The sequence below is a fragment of the Amblyomma maculatum genome, chromosome 4 (assembly GCF_055883805.1).
Source record: "Amblyomma maculatum isolate TAMU_Amacu chromosome 4, ASM5588380v1, whole genome shotgun sequence".
Classification (NCBI taxonomy): Eukaryota; Metazoa; Arthropoda; class Arachnida; order Ixodida; family Ixodidae; genus Amblyomma; species Amblyomma maculatum.
The window spans coordinates 182,946,210-182,962,976 of NC_139347.1; the positions used below are offsets into that span (position 1 = coordinate 182,946,210).

General features: G+C 47.0%; 1 protein-coding gene across 2 annotated transcripts in view; it reads right to left on the bottom strand.

Moving 5' to 3' along the window:
- The window catches only part of LOC146193788 (uncharacterized), a 69,581-nt gene that overhangs the window by 13,776 nt on the left and 39,038 nt on the right, over window positions 1–16,767 (bottom strand). For both annotated transcript variants that reach the window (XM_084602822.1, XM_084602823.1), the window contains exons 5-7: window positions 14,299–14,668; window positions 5,018–5,224; window positions 2,196–2,282 (exon numbers count right to left, since the gene is read on the bottom strand). In XM_084602822.1, the coding sequence (XP_084458948.1) occupies window positions 2,196–2,282; window positions 5,018–5,224; window positions 14,299–14,668 (664 nt within the window). The remainder of the gene's footprint in view (window positions 1–2,195; window positions 2,283–5,017; window positions 5,225–14,298; window positions 14,669–16,767) is intronic.

Below are 16,767 nucleotides of genomic sequence, written 5' to 3' on the forward strand. Positions count from 1 at the left end.
CGAAAAATGGCAGGGTAGCATTAAGAGATAGAAAGCGTGCAGAGTGGGTCAGAGAAATAACTCAAGTTACCGACATTCTAGTAGACATTAAGAAGAAGAAATGGACATGGGCAGGACATGTAGTGTGAAGAGAGGATAACCGATGGTCGCTGAGGGTAACAAACTGGACTCCAAGGGAAGGAAAGCGTAGCAGGGGGCGGCAGAAAGTTAGGTGGGCGGACGAGATTAAGAAGTTCGCAGGGGTCAAGTGGATGCAGCTAGCACAGAACCGGGTTAAGTGGAGAAATATGGGAGAGGCCTTCGCCCTGCAGTGGGTATAATCAGGCTGATGATGATGATGACTAAAGAGAGGTACACCATGAGCTGGCGCTGCAATGAAGTGACAGGAATGTCTAAACATGCTTCAAATTGACTGTTGGCATCGGGAGGCGTTCTACACGCAAGTGTGCAGACCTGTGAAGCTATCATCCTTGGGAAGGGTGTGGAAGCATTAAGGAGCAGAGAACTTGTCTGGTTAAATCTCATTCGGTGCCCAGATCCAAAGAATCTATGCCTTGATGTTCGCTCTCAGTGTTAGCTCAACATCAGCACAAGGTAGCTGACAACGAGGCCTAAAGCCCTTCCATACCAGCAAACCTGGCGAGATTTCTTTCATTCATGCCAACAGGGAGGGTAGGCCGTGCTCAACGATTGAAAATCATGGGTGGGGTGTGGGGCAGGGGGAACTTTCAGGCAGTGTCCAGTGAGTCCTGATCTAAAACACCCTCAGCACACACGCAAGCAGCAAAAGCAAGCCATGAAATATGGGTCCTAGGGGTGAGCGGCGAGTGTTCTCGCTCTCCTCCGTCACAGCCGACACATACTGATTGACGCAGCAGTGCCACCACTTTCTTTTGGCACCCCTGATGCGCTGTTTTAGTTTTTTTAATGCGAAACAGTGAAAGCTCGTTAATTCAAACCTCAATATTTAGAATTTTCGGATAATTCGAACTACACTGCTTGGTCCAACCAAGCTTTGTAGAGGTCTGTGTACAAATGCCCGTTATTTTGAACGCAAGTCAGTTCCACTACGGATAATTTAAACAATGCGGCACCGCATCTGGGCGGCCTGGTTCTTACCACATAGCCAAAGAAACACCCAGGCGATAGTGTGGCATCGTTAGGAGGCTGCGCGTGTTCAGAACTGGGACAAACATAAAACCAGGTAAAACTATGAAAGTGTGGGTAAAGCCTGGCTCGTGATTGGCGCGGCGGCCAGCAGTGCTGGAAGTTGGAGGGTAGCCAGCCGTGGCGGCAGCTGCTGGCTGTACATTCTGCGTGACCTCAGAGACTTACACCCAAAGTTCGTCAAATTAACCCTCGTTAATTCGAAAGTACGGATAGGTATTTCTGTTGACATACCCCGCTTATTTCTTTCCTCGTGTCTTGTATCCCCTTTGCACTTTTCATGTTTAACTCCATAATACTTGACTACGCCTCTCCCGAGTATTATGGCGCCTAAGCCACTACACTTAGGTGCCTACAAACAAACACCTATCCAAGCAGAGCCCTGTACCACAAGATATGGCCAACACAATAAAAAAGCGAATGTGTCTAGTGTGGAGACACTGCTACACTATACCGCACACATTGGGGATGTAGGGCAAGCCCCATAATGCCTAAAATAGATAGCCCTAGTCCTGAGCAGTGGGAGGACCTTCTAGCCGACTCGGATGCGCAGCACCAGCTCATGCTGATGCAGCGGGTCAGAGCCGCTGGTGAGGCCAACGGACTCCTGGACAGAGGACTGCCAACTACTGCTCTTTCCTAACCCACTACCCCCAACCCCAATTTTCCCCAATAAAGTTTATCAATCAATCCATAATACTCAGATTACTGACAACAATACAGAGTGCAAAAACGTGCGTAATTTCCAATTCTGACTGCAGAACTACATGATCAGCTAACAAAACTGCAGGAACAGCCTTTCCTATGAAATTAATCATAACAGGGTGAAATTGTGTCATTCTCCAGATATGCAGAAAGCCTGCTGAACGATGAACTCGTGCATAATCCAGCCCTCACCGCAAAAACACTAATATCTCTGCGCTCACAATGCAATGTCGACAGAAGTAGCAGTTTTGAAGTTTGCTCTTAAGGACATTTTCAAGGCCCTGGCATCGCAGGGTTAAAGGCACAGCAGAAAAAAGCCCCACCTGGTTGACCCAGGTGTCGTCCTGCAGGCATCGCTCAAGGATGATATGCGACTCGGTCACCTTCTGCTCCTCCCGCAAACGGTCAATCTGCACACACAATGAAGGCATGAATACCTGCCTACCACTGGTGCTAAGGAGTCACCTACAAAGCAGTGATGACCAGCGACGATCAATTCACTTTAAGAACACTGTGATCATAACTCAATTGCACAATGGCATGGCCTAAGCTTAGCAATCCATGCACAAAATCAAGTCCTGCAGTCACTGCAGTTTGCATGAGAAAACACGGCTGTGCTATGAATGTCAGGTTGCAGGGCAAAATATCTGAGCCTGGAGAAATTGACATAACTCACAAAAAAATGCTAAAGTTGCTTGTAGAAGCACAGAAAATGTATTCACAAAAATTTTTTCAAGGTTATGAAAGCTCAGGGTTCAGAAAAAGCATTTGCAACAGAATACTGCATTCGATCCGTAACAGACCAAGTTCAGTTAGCCTTTAGAGTTCCTTTAGGATGCATCTAAGTACACAGACATCAGGGAAAGTTATGCAAATTATTCTAAATCACTGCAGCCTGACGAGAACTTCCCCAGTTAAAGACCTGAGAGACAAGTAGCGCACACTGATGGGCGATTTGGCAAGACATTCTAGGAAAAAGCAGAAAGCTCACTTCAGTAGCCGGGGAATATAAAAAAGTTGAAATATGGCACTTTGCCTCCCAGCAGTGAAAATCTGATGGTCATTACATATATACATGCCGTGTCCATAATTTGAAAAGGACCAGGACAAAAATGGAGTCTATATCATTTTTACGGCTCCGGTCAGACTGTGCCGGAGCCGTCAGATGATCCGGAAAAGTGCATAAAAACTGTCCCTGTCTGCACAAGAAGTATTGAAACAAGCTTGTACCCTGCAAAAAAAATATTGCCTACTCTCTTTTTTTTTGACGCTGTCTTAACGACAGACTCAAGGCAACACTACAATGTTAAAAATGCTGCTCAGAACATTGGGATTCATCGCAGTAAATGTTCACACCATCCACTGGTCAAAGATTGTCAAGTTGTATCATATTACAATGATATTATAACAAGAGAGATCACTGAGGCTTCACAGATTGTGAAGCTGGTCCCGGCATGGCTTAGCACACTATCCACAGCCATATCAAAAAAAGAACACAAGTTTCTTGTGTTGTCCTAGAAACTATTTTCTTGTCAATGGTCAGATTGCTTTCTTGTTTTTTTCCGGGGTTTTATTTTTCTGATTTATAAGTGGCAGCCGCATGTACTTAAACGAGGCGCCCTAATTAAACAATCAGTTGTCGGTCACTGCTACGCCTTGTCTCCTCCTCCGTTGTCATTGTGCTGATGCACTATTTTTTCCTAGAACAAACTACAGTAAAACCCCGTTAATACGTAGTTGGCGGAGACGCGGGAAAAGTACGCACTATCCGGTAGTGCCCCTTAACCGACCAATACAATTTTGAACACATTCACTCTGAAATAAAATTTCAGGCACAGTAAATTTTTCATTAATTTTTCACGTATGTGCATTTAAGAGTGCTACCAACCAGAAATTTGTCATTTTCAGTTGCCGCCGTGGTAATCGTGCGGCGACAACAGCAGTCTCAAAAATGCCGAGACTGGGGGTAAGCAAGTTTTATGCACTCGCTAGTGCACTCTTTGTAGTTCTATTTTCAGTAGAATAATGATCAACATTTCCTTATCTGTCAGTATGCGACACTTCGGTCGAGTAGGCTTCAGCAGTGCCAACCGTTCGTACACACACTTACGCAGTGATCCGCACAGCACCAGCTCCAAACAAAAGACGACCCCACAATATGCGCGCTACCTGCCCGCAACACATCCACAACGCAACAACACCTGCAGGCCTGCAGTGAGAGGTCACTAGTGAACAGCACGACTGTGGGCAAGCAGTATGATGATGATGATTACCGCGATAGGGCTCAGCGATGCGTTCACGACAGCGTAGCCTACGCTTCCTGGCTGCCTATTAACATAGACATCGGCGCATTTGTCGCAACATGGACAAAATGGCTGCAATGTCGTATCTCCGGTAGTCTGCACGTGATAATGTTCTCCAGAAAGGCGGAAAAAGTTTCACGTCATAGCACAGCCAGCAAAACTGCGATGGCAGGTACGCATTAAGCGGTAGGCACTTCATGAGTCACTACGTCTTAAGTGATCAGCCAATACACGAGTTTCAATGGTGACTAAGCTGGGGAATTCTCATAACTACGTTTTAGCTGCAACTACTTGGTATGCGGGTACATATTAACGAGGTTTTACTGTACAGTGAAAACCATATAATCTCAGCTTGAGTAAAAGTGGAAATTTGAATAATCCCAAGAGCCAGTGCCAATGTCTACAACACGGAACCCTACAGCATTAAAATATCCACTCATTCAAACCAAAGCCGAGCCCACAACAGTTAGTACTTTCGCAGGGCTCTAGAAGGAGATCAGGGTGCTGCCAGTACGGCAAGCGACTGCTGAAATATCCCTCCTCAGGGTCCGTATTCCGAGCTTGTGTCATTATCGAAAGTGTCGCTATCTCACCGACCTTAACTGGCGGAAATGCCGGAAGTGGTAGTGGCATCCGGATCTGGCGTTTCCACCAATCAGATGACTCGAGGTCAGCGAGATAGTGACACTTTCAATAACTACACGCGAACTTGGAATATGAACCCTGAAAAAGGTTTCCCCTCAAAAGCAAACCACTATGGCCCAGTTTTCTGCCATAAAGAATTTACTAAACAATTTTTGGCAGGGTTACAGATAACTGATGACTTTAAATAAGCAGCACACCTTCTCCTTGCATCGGTGGAAGGTGTGGTACTTGTAGTGGTGCAGCTGACTGACAGTGGGGATGTTCTTGGAGCAGGTGGAACACAGGCGGAAGGTGGTCTTCTCGCCTCCTTCGGAGGGCTTCTTCGGCTTGGAGGAGAGGTCCAGCTCGTTGTATGGCTCACCGGAGAACTCAACCAGCCGTGTGGCCACACCCTCACCACAACCCTACACAAGAACCACAAGCGTACACAATATGAAGCCACTGACTCATTGTTTCACACTAGGTCAGGAGTGGTGGGCAAGTACAGTAACCATACATCAATTCGAAATCAATGGGAGTACAAAAACATTAGCACGATGGTATTAAAGACTACAGAAAATGTGTCATCGACACTGCAGCAGAACAATCCCGAGCACGTACCGTATATTGCCGATTATAAGTCGACCCCCCAACTCGCGACCCCCTTTGGGCAAAAAAAGTTAGACTCCGAATTTAGGTCGACGCTGCCGCACCCTGCGGTCCTAGCTCGCCCAAAAAGTATTTCAGAAGGCCGAGTTATAAAGAAACGTTTATTCATTCATGAGACATCTGTCGTCGCTTGTGAGGACACAGTCGTGATCATCATCTAATGAGCCACTGCTGCCGCTGGTCGTCGGAAGCGGTGCCGAGATGCCGCACGTGGAGAACGCCGCAGAGACCATGTCTGTTGGTAGTCCATACCAGGCATCGTTGAACCATTGAGCCACTTCGCCCAAAGAAACTCGCTTCAGCCTCCCTGTTGGTGTCTTTGGGTTTTCTTGCTGGAGCCGCTCATTGTAGAATGCACCGATGCAGTCTTTGAATGGCTTGTTCAGCACCAGATCCAATGGCTGAAGAATAGGTGTCAATCTGCCCGGAATGATGACCACGTCGCATCCCGCGTCCGCTACCGCATTTTTCACACGGTCAGTTATGTGGCCACAGAAAGAGTCCAGGATGAGCATGCTGCGGGGCTTCAGCAGTGCCCCCAGATGCCTGCACCACATGAGACGAAACCATTCGAGGACAATTTCATCATTAAAAAATCCCTCCTCATTCACCCGCACGATGACTTTTGGCGGGAACTTTTCCTTCGTCGGGATCGTTTTCCTCTTGAACAGAAGGAATGGCGGTAGCTTGCGCCCATCTGCCGTACAGCATAACATGACCTTGAAACAGTTGTGCGTGTTGCCCGTTGTCAGCAGGCAGACTTGGCGCTCCCCTTTTGTGGACACGGTCCTATTGCTAGGCATATCAAACCAGACTGGAGTCTGGTCACCCTTGCCTATTTGACCAAGCAGGAATGAATTTGTTGCCCGCAGGTCATTCATGTAGCGCAGAAAGGCGCTCCGTTTTTTCCGTTTTTCTTCGTATGCTTCGGGCAACCGCTGGCGTTCGTCGCCTCAGGCTTAGGCCATTCCTCTTCATGAAATTCGTCACCCACTTCTTAGACACTTTAAACTCTATACGCAGGATGCACATTTCCTCCGCGACAGCGCGTACCTTTGTTTCAATGTCATTGTAGCAAACACTCAGGCTCTTGCTTCTCTGGTCATGAACCCAATCTGAAACCGCCTCCTCAACGGCAGGGTATTGTCCGGACTTCGGCCCGCGAAAGGAACGACGTGTAGCAGCACACTCAAAAAGCTTACTTCTTTGTTTTTCTCCAGCCTCTCACGCACTTTTCTGAGACGTTGAACTTCCACCCTGCTTCGATGTTGTTTTCCGACTCGGCGTAGAGGATGACTTGCCGCTTGAAAGCAGCGCTGTACTGTTACCGAGATCTTGCAAGGCATTGTCCGTCAAGTGACACAAACCACATATACCGCTGTTAGCTGTCACGTCGGCTAGAGTCCAGGCGGTGCGACGAGAAGAAATGGCGAAAGGCATACAGCGTTGCACAACACGCGAAAATGCTTCTCGGCTCATCTGACTGGTCACGTGTGGTCGTTTTGGATAGGATTGGATTGGATTTATAGCTGTCCCGTTTGTATCGAACATTGCCAGCCCGCCCGGCTTTGGCCGTTTTTTCGTGGAACGCCCACGGTTTGTCGATAACAAGTTGCTATCATATTAAAGCAAACCTTTGGTGCATATCTCAATTAAATTCAAATTTTTTTTTTTTAAGCAGATCCAGTTTCGCATTGTGTCTGACAATTTTTGTGAAATTACGAACGCACGGGGCATGATATTATCCGCGACCGGTCGAAATTACTTTTGACCCCGCATATAAGCAGACTTTAAGACTCCGCATATACGTCGACCCCAATTATAAGTCGACCCCCCAACTTTTGGAAGGACATTTAAAAAAAAAAAAAGGTCGACTTATACACAGCAATATACGGTAACTGCCATGCGGTGATTAGTGGTGGGCAGGTGCCAGGTTTATGGGCTTATCCCAGTGCAAAAAGATGACTGCGTAAACCACGTAAAGAAAAGGATGGGAACAGCTGTTCGAAACCTCGTGCAAAAACACAAAACTGAAAATGGTTGAAGCATGGGAGGAAAAGGCTGATACACTGGTTTCTTGATTGCAAAGTTGAGCACATGTTATAGTTGCGCCCTCGAGTCACATGGAAGTAAACAAGATGCAGAAGGCTATCGTGGCCACATTCCACCATGTAACACCTGCACATGATCACCTTAACCACTCACTGTGCCCAAATGGCACAGAGTTATTGTGCCACCACAATGCAAAAGGAGAACCAGCACCCAAGCACGGCTACATGCTGCTCATGCATTGCCATCAGTTTATGAGCGGCAGTCTCAAAAGGAAACTGCTGGAAAGGTGTTTTCATGGAAAAACGCAGCTATTTCGTGAGAGTTTCCATTCGGTCATTGCCAACTGCTCACTGTTTGCTGTCGAAGCAGCTGAGGCTGCAGCTGCAATATTAGGTGAGCTGATAAAAACTCTACCAACAACACAGGCATCAACAAGGCCACGGAGAAAAATGTTAGTTGAAGTGCTATGTGTGTCAAGAAACTAGAAGGCTCAAATGCGCTGACGAAAGGTGTGAAATGCATGTGTGCCCAAATTATGCTCCTGGAGCATTCTAATAGATTCTGGGTAGCTTTTAAGGCGAAAGCCCTTAACGCCTCATGCGGTATCTGGCGTCTGGCATCCTTATTAATATAAACAGCGCGAAGACGAAGACAAGGGACAAGAAACAAGAAAGCCACAGTACATGCGCTGACTCACAACTAAGCCTAAGCCGTTTACTCCAAGGCCCAGAAAAACAAACATGAAGAAAACGAAACAGTCACGTGAAACAACCCCTGGGTTCACCTGCTGCATAGAAAATTACTTTAAAAAATCACTTAAAAAAGACACCTCTTTGCTTGAAAGAGCAAGAGAAGTCTTGCTGACACACTTATTGTCCGTTTTGTTTTCTTCATGTTTGTTTTTCTGGGCCTTGGAGTAAACGGCTTAGGCTTAGTTGTGAGTCAGCGCATGTACTGTGGCTTTCTTGTTTCTTGTCCCTTGTCTTCGTCTTCGCGCTGTTTATATTAATAATGAATAAGTACCAACTCGCCCAACAAAGTATCTTGGTCTGGCATCCTGTCCCACTATAGCTATCAATCATCCCGACTTATCCACGACGGGCACGTGAGAAACGTATCTTAGTTCTCCTTGTCTACCATCATGCCACTGCGATTGCCATGGAGACTGCCACCGCTAGTTAGTGGTAAAGAGTGACAGGTAATGATAGCGGTTGTTAGTGATAGTCACAGTGATGATGATAACGACAGAGATAAGTGAATATGACGTCACGACTGGTCATGACATCACCAGGCGATTCACATAGAATTTGTTTTACTTTTTTTGCAAATAAATCATTTGTAAAATGTTTTCTTCATTTCCTCCAATCTTAGAGGTTTGAAGATGCGATATTTCTGGTCTCGCTAGTGATTTCATTATAATTCATTTTTTCATCAGAAATATGGATTTCTGTATAATGCAAGGTTGCAATATTTTTGATCTGCTTTTTAAGTAAACTTTTTTTTTTTTAACTGCCTCTTTTTGCATACCTGCCAACCTAGCAACATGAAAATTCGGAAGACTGCCGCGGCGACAATGGGGGGAAAAGGGTAGGCGGGGAGGGGGGGGGGGGATGTTTTTTTTTTATTACCAACTCTGAAATTATTGAGGCTTAAACATCAGAAAGAGGTGAGAGTGGCGACCCACTAGTTTATTTTGAAATTATCTTTGTATTTTTAGGCTCATGAAAGCCCTTGGACTCCTGGTGCTTGCAGTGGAAGGGGGGGGGCCAACTTTACTTGTGAAGTGACCTGGCAGTCACAGACTTCGCAAGCTTCAAGAACTTGCCAGAATATGTCCGCTCAAAACAACGTCCAGTTTGGTAACCCTTCATCACCATGAGAAGGTCACCGAGAGCCTTGCTGGAAAGCGAAGACCGGAATTCGGTTCTTGTCTTCTTAACCGTGCTAAAGATCCGCTCACATTCAACGTTGCTGTGTGGAAGGGCAAGTAGTTGCAGCATCACTTTTGCCACTCTGCCAAAATTCACTCTTCCACCAATGCTAGTGATACTTCCCACTTCTGACCACTGAATATCAATCCTCTCTTTATTTAGGATCTCTTCAGGAACATCATATGCCTGGAGCTCTGCAAATTCTACTTCCAGGGCATCCAAGGCCTCTTCTCTCGACTCGTTCTTCTCCTGAGAAAGAAGTTGCAGGAAAGACCCAATGAAGTAGCCAAGGCTCTTGAAGGATGCGCTGTTAAAGAACTTCAAATTGGCGACTTCTGCTTTCTTCAAGGCTTCATCTTCCAGTGGAAATTTTTGACTTATGTAGTCATGCCACAACAAAGTACTGCCGAACAGCAGAAAAGAACTGCTCCTTGTCGCTGGTAGGCAGCCTCTCCACAATAGATGATGTGCGGCTCCTAAGGACCAGGTCTTCATTGGCTTTTTGGTTCTTTATACCTAGGTAGTCAACCTCCAGTGGTGAAGCACATGCCTTCATAGCAGAGGGTTTGACAAACCTAACCATAAGATCCCTTAGGAGCTGCGCCAAGAGAAACTGGAACTGATGAACTTGAAGTGCCTGGGATTGAAGTTGGCAGTTGACTTTTTCAAAAACAGGGATCACACTCTTCAAGAAAAGGCCATATGCTAAGTTGACATCAGAGGACAGGAAATAGAACAGCCGTTCTTCACGGGTAAAGCTGGCATGTCCTGTACCCTCGGATGAAAGCTTCACTCTCTTTGCCAGGGTTGCGTCCATCTTGCCTCTTGGCTCCTTCCATTTTCGGCGATCTTGCTCAACTTCATCATGCTTATCTTCTCCCAAAGCTTTAGCTCTCTTTGGGATCTGATACGACTCTAGAAAGGATGGACGCTGCTGGTTTTTTGGCTTTGTCTCATTTAGAAAGAAGCTTACCAAAGGCTGCCACTGCTCCAGCAATCTGGTCAGGCACTTTCCCAGCGATAGCCACCGCGTCGGCACGTGCTTCAAAATCTTCCTCACTTGTGTTGTGCATTTCTTGAAATTCGATGAGCCTATCTTTTCGCTTGGCACTCCTCTTGAGGAAGCAGATGTCCACGAGCATGTCTTCGAATTTTGCAGGTAAGCAGGCGGCTCCTTTCTCGGCCGCAAGATTGATGAGGTGACACGGGCAAGCAACGACTAGCAAGCTTTCATGAGCTTCTTTTAGCACAGCTGCCATGCCGTTCTTTTTCCCAATCATAACGTTGGCGTTGTCAGCGCAAAATGCAATGCAGTTCTTAATGGGTATATCACGCGACTTCAGCGCGTCAAGAACAAGGTTTTCAATTTTCCACCCGGTGGCCTCTCCATGGAGTTCTTGCAAACAAAGCAATCAGCTTTTGACATGCCGCGATTCCTCGACGTAGTAAGTTGCCACGATGGGATACATTTTGCGACACGCTATCATTGTTTCCATCCACAGCGATTGCGAAAGCACGGCGTTTCAAAAGACTTCAGCATTAAGCTTTCTGCGTCCACAGCCATTTCCCCGACGATGGCAGTTGCTTTGGTACGTCCGCATCCGTAGTGCTTTGCGTCGTCACATTTCGGGAACATTTTCCAAAATAAAGGTCCCGCATGATCACTCGCGCTTAGCAGCAGGTTGTTTTCGACAAGAAATCCGGTGAAGAGGCACTCTGCACGGTTCACACTGTCTTAGCTGTTGTTTTGGAAGAAACTGCCGATGGTGCCCTGTTCTTCTGCAACACAAACATAGTTCTTATGCTTTTGTGAAGCGATGTGCACCTTGATGTCGTTCTTGCCGCCGTGTACAGCGCTCACATCACAGGCGCACGTGGTACAGAATCCATATTTGTCACCTTTTTGTGAACTGTCAAAGCATGGAAACTCAGTCGTGTACGATTTCCGAAATACTTGCAAGTACTTCTTCTTGGTTTTCGAAAGCGCCATCGATTGTTCCAACCTAGGGAAACAGAAAGAGCAGCTCGACGTTCCGCACTTCACTCCCTTCACTCAACGGCCTTATACCCGTGTTACACGAAACATATAGCGAAACTCAGATGTCCTTCGGAATCACGTAATCCCGCTACATGCAAGCAAATTTTTACTTTAAAAAAGAGGGGTTTTTTATTATAAATTACTTTTTACATCATATGCACGGTTCATATTATTGAATTACACATTTTGGCATATGTTTTTTCTTTCGAGTATGCGACAACTTAATTCGACACAGAACCAAGTCAATCCATTTCAGGCACGTCTGGCTTCACTGCTTAACTGCCGTTTTTTTGGTGCCGCTTCGTGCGCTATGTTTTGACACTCGTTTGAGTAGTTAAGGTTGCAGACCAGGTCTTCCGCTAGCCAGGGCAACAACATTCCGTGTCATTTTAGAACGCACTGTGGTTGATAATGCCGCCGACTCGGCCGATGCGGCGCGTCCGCTAATAGCCATCTTGTCAGTTGACTAGTTCAACTGCGACCACTGACATCAGTTTAACTGAACTGTAGTTTAGATTTCAACTGCAGTTGACGGTGCCATGTAACATCGCTAACTGCCGTTCAGTTCAACTGACCACCAACTGAACTACCATTGAAAACGCCCGTGTAACAAGGGTATTAGAAAGCCAACTGAAGCCTAGCACGGCTAGCGCCCATGACCCACATCATATAACGACTAGATTGCTAAATGCGCGAGCCAGCCCAAGACGAGCCAATCAGAAAAATCCAATATTGCGGCGCCCGTCGGTTACTCCGCTCATGGTGGTGCCGGCGGCCGCAACCTCGATTCAAGGTACATGCTGGCGACTAACTACTCACGCGCTGCTTTCCGGCATGTTTACACAGTCGAACCCGGTTATATCGAACCCGGATATATCGAATTTTGGTTATATCGAACTCACAGAATATCCCCTTGAAAATCCCATGTAAAAGTATAGAAAAGCCGCGTCATATATCGAACTCAATTTCACCGGTCGTTCGATATATCGAACTCCGCACCACGCACTGGAAAGTGTGCCTTCCCCAAAGACGATCGCATCACCCTTGGCCGTTTGCCGCGTGACGTTTTCAAGCCACGCACGGAAGGAATGAAAGGGGACAGTTCGGTGACAGTTCAGTCTGGGCAGCGCCGCGCCCATTCCCCAAAGGCGCGCGCATCTGCGGTCATCGTTTCCCGCGCGCCAACACATGACGTTTGCAAGCCATGTGCGTGGGTGTGCCCGTTCTTTTGCCTAGCTATCTCTCTCCTTCGACACGCGCTGCGCCAAGCCAGCTCAGCCCGTTTTCAGACAGACGTCAGACGCTTTCTCCAGCGTGTTGCGAACCCTCTGCCCGCGCCGCGCGGCTGACGTGGCTATGGCGCCTGCGGATGTTAAGAAGCGGCAGCTCTCTCTGTTAGTTTTTTTTGTTTGTTTTTTTTGCGAGAGTCATCCCTTTTTATCGCTGTGCTGTACGCACGGCGTAGCATAAGATATGACGGCTGCGGACGATAAAAAGCGGCAGGTTTTTTGTTTTGTTTTTTTGCAAAAATCTTTTTTTATAGTTTATCCTTGCATGTATGAATCAACGAAAGCCCGCGGTCAGCTGCTGCGATCATGACGCCCGCCCCAAGCGCGACGTGATAAATCGAACCAGGCTTGTGCAATCAAGCCATCACAGGCACTCTGCCCAGTTCGCTCCCCGCCACCGCAGGAGCTAAACGCGCCCCAAGGTTATCGCTGCGCAGCATCTTGGCACGCTGCCAAGAAATGAGCTGTGGATGAGACGACCGAAACGGAGTGCGACATGCAAGCGAAAACGCTGGCGACACAGAAACCTTGTTTCGAGCTGCCACGGTGGCTCGAACGGCACAGGGACGCAGTTCCAACAAGTATGAAAATTTTCGCTCTGTCGCTGCCGCTCGTCACTGAGATCACTCAGTCGCATGTAAGCGAGCTGGCCTTAACGCATTTCCTTTTTTTTTTTTTTTTTTCAAATTCTCGGGTGCAAAAGTGGAGGGTGGGTTCATTATGCGAGTGGGTCGATTACGCGACAAATACGGTATCATTTTTTCGCATCGTAAGTGCCGTCACAAGGCGATTTCTGTATGTCGAATTATCGATATATCGAACTATTTCGAGATCCCCTTCGAGTTCGATATATCTGGGTTCCACTGTATAATAGAACGTTATAGGATTATAGCTTAGCTATAGCACGCAAAAAAAAAAAAATTAAAGAAAAAAAAAAACGCTGGACTGCGGCGGCCATTTTTCGGGAGATTTGAGGTCGCGTCCGCACAATCAGGAGATGTAATCAAAATTCGGGAGACTCCCGGACAATTTGGGAGAGTTGGCAGGTATGTTTTTGTGATGTGTCCAAGTGGCCCTTTACGTTCCCAGCATGAATTGCTGTAACTTTGGTTATAACTTTGGTTATAATTAGCTGAGAACATTCAATTATGCTGATTGACCTCTGTGTTTGCTCTAAAATATATTATATCTTCAGTATAGCATCTGCAGTTTGAAAGAACCATCGCCTGCAAAGAAACCGAAATACCCAATATGTTATAAGATTTATACTTTATAGAAAACATAAATGCATATTTGAAAGTGGCACAAGAAACTATACAAACGGCAATTTTCAGCAAAATCCTGCAGTAAACGAAAAATAATTGTTGTTAAGACCACGGTTCCCCCTAGTCAAAAACCTGGTCTAGTATCTCTTGTCCCCTTTTGCTCTACGCCTAACAATTAGCGCACTCCTTCCGGTTTTCAACAAGCCTTACAACAGTTCACACGAGCTGTTCATAGCGCACACAGCAGTGACCTACCTCGCAGGGCTGGGTCGTCACTTCCTCCTTCAGCCCCCCAGCTGCCTCCTTGTCCTTGGCGTCGACCTCTGGCCCCTTGGAGGGGAGGTCAGTGACGCGCACGGAGGGGCAGGTGGTGAGCGCCTTCCACAGGTCCAGCCCCCAGAGGCAGTGACGCAGCAGGGCACAGTGGCGCTCATTCTCACCGTCCACCATCTGCAGGTTGGCCAGGAAGTACTCATCATTCTCGCGGTGCACCTCTGCCAGGAAGTTAGGGTCCAGCACGTGGCTCAGCAGCGTCTGCAGGTACACCTCGAATTTCTCCTCCAGGTTGTGCAGCTGCAGCACAGCACCCCCACCCGCTGCGGACCTGGCTTCCGTGCCGCCATTCCTGCACAACGCGCAATGAATGTGAGAACCCAGCGACAGCCATGATGCCAGCTGGCATCACTGAGTGTTGCACGGAAAATTTATTTCAGGCTTTTTTATCAGATGTGTGACATGGCGCCAAGTTCTCTTGCGTGTGTTTCCTTCATTACTTTGTTTTTGAGTGTTTTCATCACTTTGTACGTCGCGCAGTTGCCCCCTTTAGATGCATGTTTCTCATTCTGCCTTATCACTTGTGTCGTGTTATTTTCTTCATTTTTATGTATTTTTATTGTACCACTGGCGTTTCCAGCAAGGTTATTTGTCATCTCCCCCCCTGCAATAATGCCTTCGGGCGCTCCAGGAACCTGTAATAAATAAATAAATGCCTGCATACCGCATAATGATTGAAGAGCCCAGCGACAACCATTACTGCATACCGCATAATGTATGAAAGAACCCAATGACAGCTATTCCTGGACACTGCAATATGCAGTGTCCAGCCATTCCTACACCCTGCATAATGATTGAAGAGCCTAGCGACAGCCATTTCTGCACACTAGATAATGTTTGAAGAACCCAGCAACAGCCATTCCCACACGCCGCATAATATGAAAGAACCCAGCAACAGCTATTCCTGCACACTGCATAATATATGAAAGAACCTAGTGACAGCTATTCCTGCACACCGCATAATGTAAGAACCCAGCGACAGCCATTCCTGTACACCACGCAATGTTTGAAGAACCTAGCGACAGCCATTCCTGCACACCACATAATGTATGACAGAACCCAGTAACAGCTGTTCCTGCACACCACATAATGTAAGAACCCAGCGACAGCCACTCTTGCACAACGCGTAATGTATGAAAGAACCCAGCGACACCCATTCCTGCACACCACGTAATATATGAACCCATTCCTGCACACCGCGTAATATATGAAAGAACCCAGTGACAGCTATTCTTGCACAACGCATAATGTAAGAACCCAGCGACAGCCATTCCTGCACAACACGTAATGTGTGAAAGAACCCAGTGACAGTCATTCCTGCACACCACGTAATGTTTGAAGAACCCAGGGACACCCATTCCTGCACACCGCGTAATATATGAAAGAACCCAGTGACAGTTATTCTTGCACAACGCATAACGTAAGAACCCAGCGACAGCCATTCTTGAATGCTGCATAATGTATGAAAGAACTCAGTAACAGCTATTCCTGCACACCGCGTAATGTAAGAACCCAGCGGCAGCCATTCCCGCACACCACATAATGTTTGAAGAACCCAGCGACAGCCATTCCTGCACACCGCATGATGTATGAAAGAGCCTAGTGACAGCTATTCCTGGACACCACATAATGTAAGAACCTAGAGACAGCCATTCCTGTACACCACGTAATGAAGAACCTAGCGACAGCCATTCCTGCACACCACATAATGTATGAAAGAACCCAGTAACAGCTGTTCCTGTGCACCGCATAATGTAAGAACCCAGCGACAGCCATTCCTGCACAACGAGTAATGTATGAAAGAACCCAGCGACACCCATTCCTGCACACCGCGTAATGTACGAAAGAACCCAGTGACAGTCATTCCTGCACACCACGCAATGTTTGAAGAACTCAGCGACAGCCATTCCTGCACAACGCGTAATATTTGAACCCGGCAACAGCCATCCTGCACACCACATAATGTATGAAAGAACCCAGTAACAGCTATTTCTGCACACCGCATAATGTAAGAACCCAGCGACAGCCATTCCTGCACAACGCGTAATGTACGAAAGAACCCAGCGACAGTCATTCCTGCACACCACATAATGTATGAAAGAACCCAGTAACAGCTATTCCTGCACACCGCATAATGTAAGAACCCAGCGACAGCCATTCCTGCACAATGCGTAATGTATGAAAGAACCCAGTGACAGCCATTCCTGCACAACGCGTAAAGTATGAAAGAACCCAGTGACAGCCATTCCTGCACACAGCGTAATGTTTGAAGAATCCAGCGGCAGCCATTCCTGCACAATGCATACTGTATGAAAGAACCCAGCGGCAGCCATTCCTGCATACCACATAATGTTTGAAGAACACAGCGACAGCCATTTCTGCACACTACAT